Source organism: Natrix helvetica (assembly GCF_964273705.1).
Source record: "Natrix helvetica genome assembly, chromosome: 1".
Lineage (NCBI taxonomy): Eukaryota > Metazoa > Chordata > Lepidosauria > Squamata > Natricidae > Natrix > Natrix helvetica.
Window position 1 is genome coordinate 356,005,450 of NC_138548.1, and position 14,298 is coordinate 356,019,747.

The 14,298-nt window shown below is 42.5% G+C and overlaps 1 protein-coding gene across 7 annotated transcripts in view; it reads right to left on the reverse strand.

Moving 5' to 3' along the window:
- Window positions 1-835: 835 nt before the first annotated feature.
- Window positions 836-14,298, reverse strand: part of LOC309384270 (uncharacterized protein) — a 122,040-nt gene continuing 108,577 nt past the window's right edge. For 3 of the 7 annotated variants that reach the window (XM_081937572.1, XM_081937563.1, XM_081937564.1), the window contains exon 2: window positions 836-3,278. In XM_081937572.1, the coding sequence (XP_081793698.1) occupies window positions 1,106-2,563 (1,458 nt within the window). In that variant the 5' untranslated portion in view covers window positions 2,564-3,278 and the 3' untranslated portion in view covers window positions 836-1,105. Of the gene's footprint in view, window positions 3,279-7,071; window positions 7,176-11,104; window positions 12,068-13,062; window positions 13,166-14,298 lie in introns of those variants that run through there. The other 4 variants (XR_014173997.1, XR_014173999.1, XM_081937573.1 and 1 more) reach the window with 3 other exon arrangements.

Sequence of the window (14,298 nt, forward strand, 5' to 3'; positions counted from 1 at the left end):
TCACCCCTAAGAAAGTGCAGGAACCTCCTATACATCAGCTTTCTGCAAAGTAGTGCCCTCCAAGTCTTTTGCTGAAACTGTTTCCGAATAATAAATCTAACTCCTGTGGAGATTGGAAGGCTGCTCAGAGCAATTCTTCCCTCTATTGAGATTTAGGCTCTGCAAGGATGCAGCTAGAAAGAATCTCCCATATCTAAATGTAGAGAATGGATGTTTCCAGTTAATTCTTCCATGTTTCATTAGTCTATTCACAGGATAAAGCTGGGTATCATTTAGCAACTGTATACGCAAGCAAGATCTTCATAAACATTTATGGCATAGCACTTCCCTAATCTTGAGAAGCAAAGTAAGTCAAGCTTCACTCTTCAAACTTCGCTCAGTAGGTGATTAGAATGCAGTACTGCAGGCTACTTCTGCTGGCTGCCATCTGCCTGCAGTTTGACAGCTCAATTCCCACCGGCTCAAGGTTGACTTGGCTTTCTATCCTTTCAAGGTCAGTAAAATGAGGACTCAAATTGTTGGGGGCAATATGCTATGTAAACTGCTTAGAGAGGGTTATAAAGCACTGTGAAGCGGTATATAAGTCGAAGTGCTATTGCTATTATATGAGGAGCCACAATCTCTAACTATAGTCTGAGTGCTCCTATCCCAAAGAGATGCTGGCTGGGAATTCTGGGGCTGACAATCTCAGCAGCACCCAGAGAGAAAAAGGCTGGGATTATGCCTGTGGCATTTCTATCGTCTACCATGATAAAAATGCACAGAACACTCCCAAAAATATTTTTACGTACTTGCACAATTTCTGCAAAAATAAACACTCAACAACTTCTGCTGCTGATGGCCAGATAGTCTTTATCAAACTAATATGTACCAATTTTTTCTTTCCTCCTTTCTGTCTAATACCATGACATATTTGCCTACAAAAAATATCAGGCAAATTCTTTGTAGTTAAATTAAATAGTCAATTTTTCAGCTGGACTTACAATGGGACATTAGAAATGAAATTTAAGCTTTGTCTACACTCATCACTTTGGCTCCCATGTGGATTTTCTTGTGTCCGATAAAGTTGGAAGGTTTCCTGAAGCACCATGCACTCTCGGGGCACTTAAATGGTTTCTCCCCTGTGTGTATGATTTAGAAGGCTATCTTTAGTACTGAAATCTTTTCCACAGTCTGGACACTCATATGCTTTCTCTCCTGTGTGACTTCTCTGATGCCTCACCAGATGGAAATTTTGACTGAAACTTTTCCCACAATCAGGACATTCAAATGGTTTCTCTCCTGTGTGAGTCCTCTGGTGTCTAACCAAGTTGGAATTATCACTGAAAAATTTCCCACAAGCAGGACATTCAAATAGTTTCTCTCCTGTGTGAGTCCTCTGGTGTCTAACCAAGCTGGAATTATCACTGAAACATTTCCCACAATCAGGACATTCAAAGGGTTTCTCTCCTGTGTGAGTCCTCTGGTGTCTAAACAAGCTGGAATTATCACTGAAACATTTCCCACAATCAGGACATTCAAAGGGTTTCTCTCCTGTGTGAGTCCTCTGGTGTTTCACCAGGCTTGAATTCTGACTGAAACCTTTCCCACAATCAGGACATTCAAAGGGCCTTTCTCCTGTGTGAATCCTCTGGTGTCTAACCAAGCTGGAATTATCCTGGAAACATTTCCCACAATCAGGACATTCAAAGGGCCTTTCTCCTGTATGAATCCTCTGGTGTCTAACTAAGCTGGAATTATCCTGGAAACATTTCCCACAATCAGGACATTCAAAGAGTTTCTCTCCTGTATGAGTCTTCTGGTGTATCACCCGGTAGGAATTCCGACTGAAACTTTTCCCACAATAGAGACATTCAAATGGTTTCTCTCTTATGTGAGTCCTCTGGTGTCTAACCAAGCTGGAATTATCACTGAAACATTTCCCACAGTCAGGACATTCAAAGGGTTTCTCTCCTGTGTGAGTCCTCTTGTGTCTCACAACGTGGGAATTGTGAGTGAAATAATTCCCACAATCAGGACATTGAAATGGTTTCTCTGTGTGAATCCTCTGGTGTCTCACTAGATAGAAATTTCGACTGAAACTTTTCCCACAAGCAGGACATTCAAATGGTTTCTCTCCTGTGTGAGTCCTCTGGTGTCTAACCAAGCTGGAATTCTGACTGAAACATTTCCCACAAGCAGGACATTCAAATGGTTTCTCTCCTGTGTGAGTCCTCTGGTGTCTAAGCAAGCTGGAATAATCACTGAAACCTTTCCCACAATCAGGACATTCAAAGGGTTTCTCTCCTGTGTGAGTCCTCTGATGAGCCACCAGATGGCAATTCTGACTGAAACCTTTCCCACAGATAGGGCATTCAAAGGGTTTCTCTCCTGTGTGAATCCTCTGGTGTCTCATCAAGTCAGAATTCTGAATGAAACTTATTCCACAATCTGGACACTCATATGGTTTCTCTCCTGTGTGAGTCTTCTGGTGTATTACCATTTTGGAATTCTGACTGAAACATTTCCCACAGATAGCACATTCAAAAGGTTTATCTCCTGTATGAGTCCTCCGTTGTCTCATGAGTGGGAATTTCCAATTAAACTTTCACACAAATTGAACATTCATATGTTTTCTATCTTGTATGAGTCCTCTAATGTATCAGCACGTCACCATGCTCGCTGAAATATTTACCATATTGGGAGCATTTGTATTTCTTTTCTACTGTCCGGATCCTTCCATGAACCACAAGGAAGATATTGTGACCAAAGCTTTTCTCCAGTTTGTATCCTCTCATGCATAATCAGCTGTCATTTGCAAGTTGTATCTTCCACCAACAGGCACGTCTATGGAGCTTTTACTCCACTGATATTCTTGAGGATGTCAAAAACATGTGTGATCCCTTGTTTAGTGGTCCTTTGATTCAAGCCATTTTCTTCCTCCCAGGGCTGCATCACTATCTGCCTGACGTGACTATCCAAGTGACTTTTTCCTCTTCACTGACTTCCAGTTATTTCCCTCTTTTGCTGAATGGAAAAATAACCTCCCTTGACTTTTCATATATCTTTTAGATCCACATACTTCCAGCTAGAAATCTCTTCTTTATTCTCTCTCCTTTGTTTCTCTCCTGCTGGCGAAGGAAAAAAAAAAGTGTGGTTTTCTGAAGGAAATGGAAAATATTTTGATTTCTGCCTCAATTTTCTTTCCTTTTCAATGGTGCTTGTTTTTCTTATTTGTCCAGAGTACTCTCATTGCCATCTTCTTTGTCCATAAGATTCAAAGGAAAGTGTAACTTTAACTGTGTATAAAATGGTTGCAGAAGATGTGAAAAAGAGAAAAAAGTATACATTACAATGGATAAGCAAACATGCCACAATATTGCCCTCCTTCCCGAAAATAAGACCTCCCCGGATAATAAGCCCAATCGCATGCGCTCAAATAAGCCCCCCCCCCGAAAATATTGCAACACAGCAGCAGCCATGAAATGATCATGCTCGCTGCCTCCTGCACCTCAAAAATAATAAGATCTCCCCGTAAATAAAGCCAAATGCTTATTTTAAGGGTCAAAAGAAACTAAGACCCTGTCTTATTTTCGGGGAAACACAGTAGAATATCTTCTTATATTAATATTCATTTCACACATGGAAGACTACCGAGATCCAAGTTAAAATGTCCATTGAAACATGAAATTCACTTGTTGACTTCAGTCAATCACAATTTCTTAGCACTGCAAAAGGGCTACCGTGTTTCCCAGAAAATAAGACCCACCCAGAAAATAAGCGCTAGAATGATTTTTAGCATGTGCCTAATATAAGACCTACCCCAAAAATAAGCTCTAGTTAAGAGCCCACCTACTCCATCCCAGCATCTGTTTTTGTTTGCCCTGGGCCACGGCCACAGCTGTGATGGGGTTGACAGCTATGTGGACTGTCTGGCAGGCCAGATCTCGTGCCTCCCCCACATAACTTTGCCTGCTGCTGCTGCTGCTGCTGCTGCTATGGTGGTGAGGTGGCCTAAATGTCAAGAAAGCCGGTGGCGGAGAAAAGCAGAGGCTGCCTCTTTTCTATCCCTGCCCTGAATCAAGGAATCTGGTGGGCAGGCAGCGCTGGCCAGGGCCTCAATAAACAGCTTCTCTCTCTCTCACCCTCAGACTGAAGCAGTGTCCAGAGGCAGCCTGCACTGCCCCACAGGCTTTACTGGCTTTCTCTTCCTCTGTGAAAGAGTGGGAAAGAAAGCTGGGCATCCCGAGACATCCCACTCTGAGTCAACTCAGGTTTCATTTGGTGGGGGAGGAAAGCTTTGGAAACTGCCTTTTCATTTACATTCATCATCAATATTGTAACCCGTCCTTTTATTTCTACAAAAAATGATTTGTATTCACCACGATTAGCCTCTTTGAACGCAATGGGAAGGCGTGGTATGAATTTCACGCATGACCCATGGAAATACAGACACTCACACTCTCAATGCTCACAATGCTTCCGCACTTGGGGTGCACCACTGTTTTATCCCATCACTTTCAGGAAGACTTGTGATGAAAAAATAGAGACATCCTCTGAAAATAAGCCTTATGGGTCTTTTGGACTAAAGACCCAATCTTATTTTGGGGGGAAACAGTATCATCAAATATACCTGGAAGTGCTGGGGATAGATTACACAATTGCAGATACATGCAAAGAGAGAGAAATATAAATATACATATCTATAGCTTTATGTATGTGGGAAATTGATTTCTTTCAAGCCTGAAAAAATGTCTCAAAATGGTTGCAGTCAAACCTTTTGAGATAATTTTAAAGATGTGGGGGCTTTATGTAATGAAATGAGGCTTAAAGCCTCTGCAAGATTTGAAGCAGCAATTTTGCCCATGGAAGTCCTGAGCGCCAAGTAAGGGCAAAAAATACTGCCCACAACCCCTCTGGTGACATCCCAATTCATGTAGTAAAAAAAAAAAAAAGTTCAATCAATCAATTCCAACTTCTTGCGGGAAAAAAAAAGATATTGCAAAGCTGGAATTGAATGAGTGATTTTTTTTTTGTAGTCCCACAAACACGTTTCCCTGCACACAATGGCAAGAAATATGATGAACCTGGAAATCATGTTAGCAAAGAAATGCTTGGGGGAAGCGAGTGGCATCTGGGAGGTGATGGGTAGGGCAAGCTCTGGGGTGCAGCACTGCACCACAATGGGGAAATGGTGCGGACAGCATGAGAGAAGTTGGGATTACCACCCACCCTCGGCTCCATCTCGCAGTCGGGGCTTCCATGCCTAGGCGTGCTTGCCCCTTCCTTTTTTCTTTCCTTCACTGCTGGCCATCATTCAGCTCCTTTGTGTGCAGGTGTCTGCTGCAAGGATTTGCCTTGTTGCCCCCTTGTGAATGCTGCCGGCCGCTGCCCAGCTTCTTCACCAGCATGGCTGATGGGGAGCCGAGATCTGGCTGTATATACCAGTAACTGTAACCATTACAGGGCATCTGGGCAATGGTGGATGGGGCAAGCTCCATGATGTTGCATTGCACTGCAATGGAGAAACAGGAAATGGAGCGGCTGATGTGAGGGAAGGAAACTGCTTTCCGTCTGTCTTCTCCCTGCTCCTTCTTTCCTCATGCTGGCCGCTCCATTTCCCATTTCTCCATTGCAGTGTAGCACCCATAGAGGCCATAGGTTCACCATCACGGACCTAGTTTGTAGAGTAGGGGAATTCGTAGACATCGTATACTGGAATTTCAGTAAGGCATTTGATAAAGTAGACCTCACTCTACTTCTTGGTAAGCTAAAAAATATGGGATAGATAGTATCACCATCGGATGGATTTGTAACTGGATGACAAATAGCACTCAATATGTTGCCCTTAATACAGCTACATATATATGGAGGGAAGTAAGCAGTGGGGTACCCAGGGTTCTGTTTTAGACCCAGTATTCTTCAATATTATAATAAACAATTTAGATAAGGGAATAGAAGGGAAACTCAACACATTTGGAGATGATACTAAATTGGCAGGAATAGCCAACACCCCAGAAGACAAGCTCAAGATACAGAAGAATCTCAATAGATTTGAACATTGGGCCCTATTTAACAAAATGAAATATAATGAAGAAAAAAAAAAGGTTTTACACTTAGCCAAGAAAAACCAAATGTCAAGGTACAGCATAGGTACAACCTGGCTCAATAACAGTAACTGCGAGGTGGATCTTGAAGTCTAGTGGACAATCACTTAAATGTAAGCCAAAAGTGTATTGCAGTGGCCAAAAAAGACAACACAATTCTAAACTGTCTAAATAGAGGGATAGAATCAAGATCACGTGAAGAGTTAGTACCAATTTATAATCCTTTAGTAAGACCACACTTGGAATACTGCATCCAGTTTTGGTCACCACAGACTTAAAAAGATATCAAGACTCTATAAGGAGTGCAGAGAAGAACAGCAAGGATGATTAGGGCGCTGGAGGCTAAAATATATAAAGAAGGGTGGCAGGAATTGGGTATGTCTAGTCTAGTGAAGGGAAGGACTAGGGGAGACATGATAGCCATCTTCCAATACTTGAGGAGTTGCCACAAAAGAGGGAGGGGTTTCAACCTATTCTCCAAAGCCCCTGAAGGCAGGACAAGGAACTGGATGGAAACTAATCAAGGAGAGAAGCAACTTAGAACTAAGGAGAAATTTCCTGACACTGAGAACAGTGAACCAGCGGAAGGGTTTCCCTTCAGAGGTTGTGGGAGCTCCATCCCTGGTGGCTTTTAATCAGAGACAGGGCAGCCATTTGTCTGAAATGATATTGGGTCTCCTGCTTGATCAGGGCGTCTGTATAGAGGACCTGCAAGGTCCCTCCCAGCTCTGTCACAAACCCTCCAGTGATGGGAGCACCCACAACCTCTGGAGGGAAGCCATTCCCAAAGAATCCACCTTCACTTGGAAGAGACTTTTCCAATCTTCCCACCAGGAGGAAAATTGCAGCCACCAGTTTCACAGCCTGCAGCACCAGTGGGCTTAAATTCGGGGAGGGAAGGAACCTGCAGCAGCAGCAGCTGAGATGCTTCAGCCCAGTTGCTTCCCTGCTTCCAGGACTCTCCTCCCACCTGCCCTCCGCTCACCTTCCAGCTGCTGCTTCGACCATGGGACGAGCGCAAAAGCCGCTCTGCACACCACTCCCCTCCCATGAGCGATCCGGAAGAGGAAGTTCCTCTGCGCTTCTCCTCTCCCATCCTTTCTAGCAATGAAGTACTCCATCGTTTTAACTCATTTAAGCTCAACCACGGACGTTCCCTGCTGTACTCTCAGCTTTCTAGGTATCCATCTCCAGATAGGAGGCACAAAAACACACTTGTCCTGTCTCTACTACGTTTGCAAATGGTTTCAGATTAAATGCTGTCAAGTCGTTTTTGACTTCTAGCAACCGACCTTTGCAACTGAGCCAAGTGAAATAGTAAAATGTATCGTTACTTAACCTTGCGGAGATTAGCTATTAGCCCTAAAAGTTCATGAAAGTTTTACAGAATTACACAGTCAGCTTTCTTAGTTGTGATTCTCAGTGGAGATCAAAACCTCTCTAATACCCCAACACTTTATGACTGATTTCCTGTGGCTCCCAAGCACCTTCAGGCCAGACACTCTAAGAGAGCCAACTTCACTCCTGGTGGCCAGGGCTGCATCAAGAGCACCCAACCTGAAGCTTGATTCCTGGAGAAGGAAATTTTATATCTGCTAAATGCCAAATGTAAATTCGGTAAATCTGCCTGCATGGAAATCTCCATTCGGTCACAGAGAGAAAAATATGCAGCAGGGCTAATGGGGGCTAAAACAGCTGGGGTGATTGTCAATATATAGTAGAAGAAATATTTTTAAAATACATTTTTAAAAGAAAACAAAAGGGAAGAGTAGAATATCCCACCAAAGCATATGGTTGACTAATAACCAGGCTAACCTTTTTAGAGGGACAGCCTGTACTGTCATTTTCAATGCAGATCCAGTAAGGTTTGGATGATGATAGTGGTCTTTTAGCTATCGGATCTGAGCTCTGTTGCATGGAAGAATCTGGAATAAAATAACTGCAAGATATATTTTATTGATTTCCTTTTCCTTCAGGAACTCAAAATGGCATACAAAGCATGTCCTGTGTACCGTGCTGTAATTTACAGGGTCAATATACACACAAGACAGCCTGCACTACCTACCAACAATGTGAACCGCTAGGGGGAAAAAATTGGAACCAGTCCTCTGAATTGTGTGAGTGAAATGAACAAACTTGCTATTCTTTGGTTACTTCTAAACTCAGCAACATCAGGACCATTCATCTGCATAGCTTAAATATCTGTCCATTGCTCCAAATAATGTTCCTCTCTTTACTTGTAGGGAATACTTGGAAAACTTTAAAGAAATTTTGACCTTTTTTAAAAAGGAAAATGATGGCATGGTATAATACGTATGTCATGTGTTGTTATTTCTTTGAGGCTTATTGGCCTATTTTTAAGGGACCTTGGAGGTCTTCTAGTCCAACTCATTGCCTAGGCAGGAAACCCCATATTGTTTCAGACAAATGGCTATCCAACATCTTCTTAAAGACTTCCAGTGTTGGGGCATTCACAACTTCAGGAGGCAAGCTGTTCCACTGATTAATTGTTCTCACTGCCAGGAAATTTCTCCTCAGTTCTAAGTTGCTTCTCTCCTTGATTAGTTTCCACCCATTGCTTCTTGTTCTACCCTCAGGTGCCTTGGAGAATAGTTTGACTCCCTCTTCTTTGTGGCAACCCCTGAGATATTGGAACACTGCTATCATGTCTCCCCTAGTCCTTCTTTCTATTAAATAGACATACCCAAAATGCTAACTTAATCCCTTACGTTAATTATTTACATTTTCAATATGACATGTCAAATGCCCATTCAGTTATGAAATTTATTTGTTGACTTGGGTCACTCATGAGTTCATGAGTGACCCAATTGCAAAGAGTTATCATAGAATATACCTGGAAGTGCTGGGGACAGATTATACATTTATACAGAGCCTTGTTTTCCCAAAAATAAGACCCAGTTTTATTTTCCTTTGGGCCCCAAAATAAGCAGCAGGTCTTAGTTTCGGGGGATATCTTATTCGCTTATCTTAGGACCTTTGGAGGCAGGCCCCCCATGCCCTGACACCTGTTGCACTGCTGCCTGACTTCTTCTGTGTCCGCTTGTGGCCTGACACCGTATAGCTTGTCATGCAGCCCATGCAAGGTATGCCCAAACTATTTATCAGCTGATTAAAACATTTTTAACTTCTGGAGGATTTTTTTTTTTTGAGGAAATAATGTTTTAAAAAGCTACCATCAGGTATCCTTTTCCTTTTGGCTAAACTCCTTTGGTGCACTCCAACCATTTCCACTTGACTGCATTTTATTTAACTCTTGCTTCACTTCTGAGAAGGCAGAGAAGTATGTGAGTCAAGTATGTGTATGTTATGCTGTCGCCTGTGGCAGGACGCCATGCGGCGTATTGTGCCATTACCACAGTTCCCACCAGGGATGCATCCAGGGCCCACTGAAAATGGTGGCTGCTTCCAGGACAAAGTCATGAGGCCCAATGATATATGTCCTTCCTCTCCCCCCAACATGAGGTTCAGAGATCTTCAAAAGGTAAAAACGAGGAGGGTGTGAGGTTGGGTGGGTTAAGAGGATCCTGCGGGAGGGAGTTAAGGGCCAAGGGAACACAAGGGTTAGGAAACAGAGCACAAGGTTTCTTGGAGGGTGGGGGAGCCCTAGAGATGCCTACGGAAGGAAAGCCAGACCCTGCACTAAACCTCCAAGTTTCCCCCAGCTATGAGTAGACAGTGTTGTTCCTAGTGACCTGCACAATTGATTAATGGCTGCCTCAGGGAGAGCAGGGGGATTCAGGTAGTTAAGTAAAGCAATTTCACTTAAAAGTCGTTGCAACATGCAGCCATAATTCAAGGCCCATAATAGTTAAATCTTGAGGATTACTTTTATGCTGGCTGGGGAATTCTGGGGCTCAAAATCTGGGCAAACCAAGGTAGAAAACTGAAACTCCACATGTGGGAATTCCATAATCAACAGACAAAAGCTCCACCCAAAATTCCTTTTTGGATAATTCCACTATTTCTGGAAAAAGAAATGTCCAGAAGCTTCTACTGATAACCAGAAACTAGTAGTTAGCCATTTTCCACTTTTCTTTTCTCTCCACCTACAAGTTTAATCCTGAGAAAAGTTTGAGTAAAATGAATCAGGCCAAAATTCAAACAATCAATTTCTCGCCTACACTTTCAATGGGAGATCACAAATGAAATTCAAGCATTCACTAAACTCATCTACTTTTCCTCATATGGATTACACAGACTGGACATTTCAAAGATTTCTCCACAGTGTGAGTCTTTTTGTGTATTACTAGGTGTATTACTAGGTGAGTAACTTTTCCCTCAGATAGGACATTCAAGTGTTTTTTTCTTGTGTGACTCCTCTGATGATTCACCTTTCCCACAATCAGGACATTCAAAGGGCCTTTCCCTTGTGTGAGTTCTCTGGTGTCTCACCAGGCTGGAATTATCACAAAAACCTTTCCCACAAATACGGCATTCAAAGGGATTTTCTCCTGTGTGAGTCCTCTGGTGTATCACCAGGTAGGAATTCTGACTGAAACTTTCCCCACAGATGTGGCATTCAAAGGGTATCTCTCCTGTGTGAATCTTCTGGTGTATCACCAGGTTGGAATTATCACTATAGCTTTTCCCACAGTCAGGACATTCAAAGGGTTTCTCTCCACTGTGAATCCTCTGGTGTTTAACCAGGTTGGAATTATCACTAAAGCTTTTCCCACAGTTGTGACATTTAAAGGATTTCTCTCCTGTTTGTGTGAGTTGGGAATTTCTAATGAAACCTTTCCCACAATCTTGACACTCATAAGGTTTCTCCATGGAGTGAATCCTCTGGTGTATAGTGGGAATTATGACTGGAACTTCTCCCCCGTCAGGACAATGAATGGGGTTTTCTCCTTTATGATTCCTCTGGTATATCACCAACTTGGAATTATAACTGAAAGTTTTCCAACGATCAGGATATTCAAAGCGTTTCTCTCCTATGTGAGTCTTCTGGTGTATCACCAGGCTGAAATTGTGTCTTTACCATAATCAGGCTGGCATCTCATGAGATAGAAGCTTCTAATGAAGCTTTTCACACAATCTAAACACTCATACAGTTTCTCCCTGGAGTCAATCTACTGATGCATCACCAGACTGAAATTGTGACTAAATTTTTTCCCCACAATCAGGACATTCAAACAGTTTCGCTGTTGTGAGAGTCCTCAGGTGCTTCACCAGGATGGAAATCTCACTCAAACTTTTCCCACAGAAAGGATGTTCAAATGGTTTTATTCCTGTGTGTGTGTGTCCTTTAATGTCTCATGACCTGGGAATTTCTAATGAAACTTTCACAGAATCTGCAGTCACACGTTTTCTCCTCCTCCTGTGAGTTATCTGATGTAGCACCATGTTGCCATGCTCACTAAAGCATTTACTGATTTGGAAGCACTTTTGTGGCTTCCTTCTTGTGGGGACCACATGAACCACAAAGGAGCTGTTGTGACCAAACTTTTGCGACATTTAGGTAATTTGTATGGCTTTTCTCCTTTCTGGCTCTTCTTGTGCATAATCAACTGCGATTTGCAATCTCTGCTTTTCCCACAATAGGCAAATCTATGGAGCTTTTCCACAACTGATATTTTTGAAGTGGTCAAAAAGAAGGACAATGCCTTGTTTAGTGGTGCTTTCATTGAAGCCATTTTATTCCTCACAGGAAGAGGCCTGCATTCCTGTCTGTTCTACGTGGCTTATATTGACCTTTTCCTCCCCACAGACTTCCCTCTTTTATTGAATGTTATATAATCTCCCTTCACTTTTCATGTAATGTATCCTTGAGTTCTGCATAATCTGCTCATTCTTTCTTGATTTCCTCTCTTTTGTCTAACAGCTGCTGGAGGAGGAGAGTTGTGTGGTTTTCTGTAGGAAATGGAAAAGATTTTGATTTCCGGCTCGATTTTCTTCCCTTTTCAACGTTGTTTGTTATTTACAGTTGTCCCAAGTGCTCTTGTTGCCATCCTGTTTGTCTGTAAGATGCAAAGAAAAGTGTAACTTTAACTGTTTATAAAATGGTTAGAGATGAGGTGAAAAAAGAAAAGTATACACCACTTTTGCTCATGGAAGTCCTCAGCTGCAAATAAGGGCAGAAAATACAGCCTACAACATCCCCACTCAAGTAGTCCTCACTTAACCTACTGCAATTGGATCTGATATTTGCATCACTAAGCAGCTCAATCATTAAGCATGATGTCACATGACAGTGCTAACTTACACCTGTAGTTGTTAAGCAAATTACTGTGGGTTGTTAAAGGCAATTTCATATGACCATGACTTACAATTTCGTGCCAATATACACATTGGTTTTGCTTGTCAGAAGCTAGGTCAGAAATGGGGATCATGAGGGTAGGATGCTGCCGCCATTATAAATGTGCAACTATTGGCAGATCCTGAATTGGTGCAACTCCTTTTCCTGCACCTTCAAAACCACTGCTGACATGCGGTCACAGAACAAGTTCCCAGGATTACCACAAATTTTGTGCACCAGGTGCACATCTGCTTCTACTGTGCCATAGTAACTTTGAAGGCTCAGGGAAGAAGTGGTGTGTGTGGACTATCTGTGCAACCAAAGATGCCAAAAGGTCCTCAATAGCTATTTCTTAGCATTAGTATTTCCTATATTATTATTAGCACACTCTGATGCTAAGGAGTTCTATTCCCCTTCCCAACCTGAAAAGAAATTGCGCGTGGGGATGACACATCGCTTCCGGGCCAGTTTGGGCATGGACTACTTTATAAAATGGCTGCACAATATTAAAAAAATCCGAAGGCGTACATTACAATAAAAGGCAAATATGCCAAAATGCTAACTTAACATTATTTACATTTTCAATATACATGTCAAATGCCCATTCAGTTATGAAATTTATTTGTTGACTTAGGTCAATCATGAGTTCATAGAATTGCAGAGTTATCATAGAATATACCTGGAAGTGCTGGGGACAGATTATACATATATACATACCCTTGTTTCCCTCTTTTGGACTCCAAAATAAGCATCAAGTCTTAGTTTCGGTGGATGTATTACCTGCTTACTTTAGGACCATTGCCGTCCACGCCCTGACACCCTGAGGAAATAATGTTTTAAAAAGGTCCCATCAGCTACCCTTTTCCTTTTAGCTAAACTCCTCTAAGTGCACTCCAACCATTTCCACTTGACTGCATTTTCTTTAATTCTTGGTTCCCTTCTGAGAAGGCAGAGAAGTATGTGAGTCAAGTATGCATCTGTTATGCTGATGCTTGCACCAGGACGCCATGTGGCATGTCCTAGAAAGCCTCTGGAGCCTGGGGAGGGCAAAAAAAGTGCACCAAACGCACGGGGTGTGCTGGTCGTGCACGCAGGCACGCTGGGGTAGCGCACATAGCATGGGTGTGGGCATACCCACGCATAATCCCCCTGCACTCCCCCCACTTTTGGCATGTGATCAAAAAAAAATTAGCCATCACTAATATATGTTCTTCCTACCCTGGGGGAGGGGGTGAAGGACCAAGGAGACTCAAGGGTTACGAAACAAAGGAAAAAGGTGTCTTGGAGGGTGGGGGAGGCCTAGAGATGTCTACGGCAGGCAGCCCTAGCCCTGCGCTAGGCCTCCGAGGAATTTTTTCTAGCTCTGAGTAGAAAGTGTTCTGTTTAGTGACTCGCACATTTGATTAAATGGCTGCATCAGGGAGAGTAGGTGAATTTGGGTAATTAAGTAAAGCAAACTTTACAGCCGTTGAAACATGCAACCTTAATTCGAGGCCCATAATAGTTATATCTTAAGGACTACATTTATGCAGGCTGTGGAATTCTGGGGCTGAAAATCGGGCAAAACCAAGGTAGAAGACTGAAACTCCACATGTGGGAATTCCATAATCAACAGACAAAAGCTCCACCCAAAATTCCTTATTGAGGAATTCCTCTAATTCTGGAAAAGGAAATATCCAGAAGCTTTCCTGATAACCAGAAATTAGTAGTTAGCCATATTCAATTTTCCTTTTCACTCCACTTACAAATTTAATCCTGGAATGAATCAGGCCAAAATTCAAACAATCAATTTCTCACCTACACCTTCAATGGGAGATCACAAATGAAATTCAAGCATTCTCTAAACTCATTTACCTTTCCTCATATGGATTACCTTGTGTGCAATAAGGGATGATTTATTCTTGAAGTAATGATCACAGACTGGACAATTCAAAGATTTCTCCATGGTGCCAG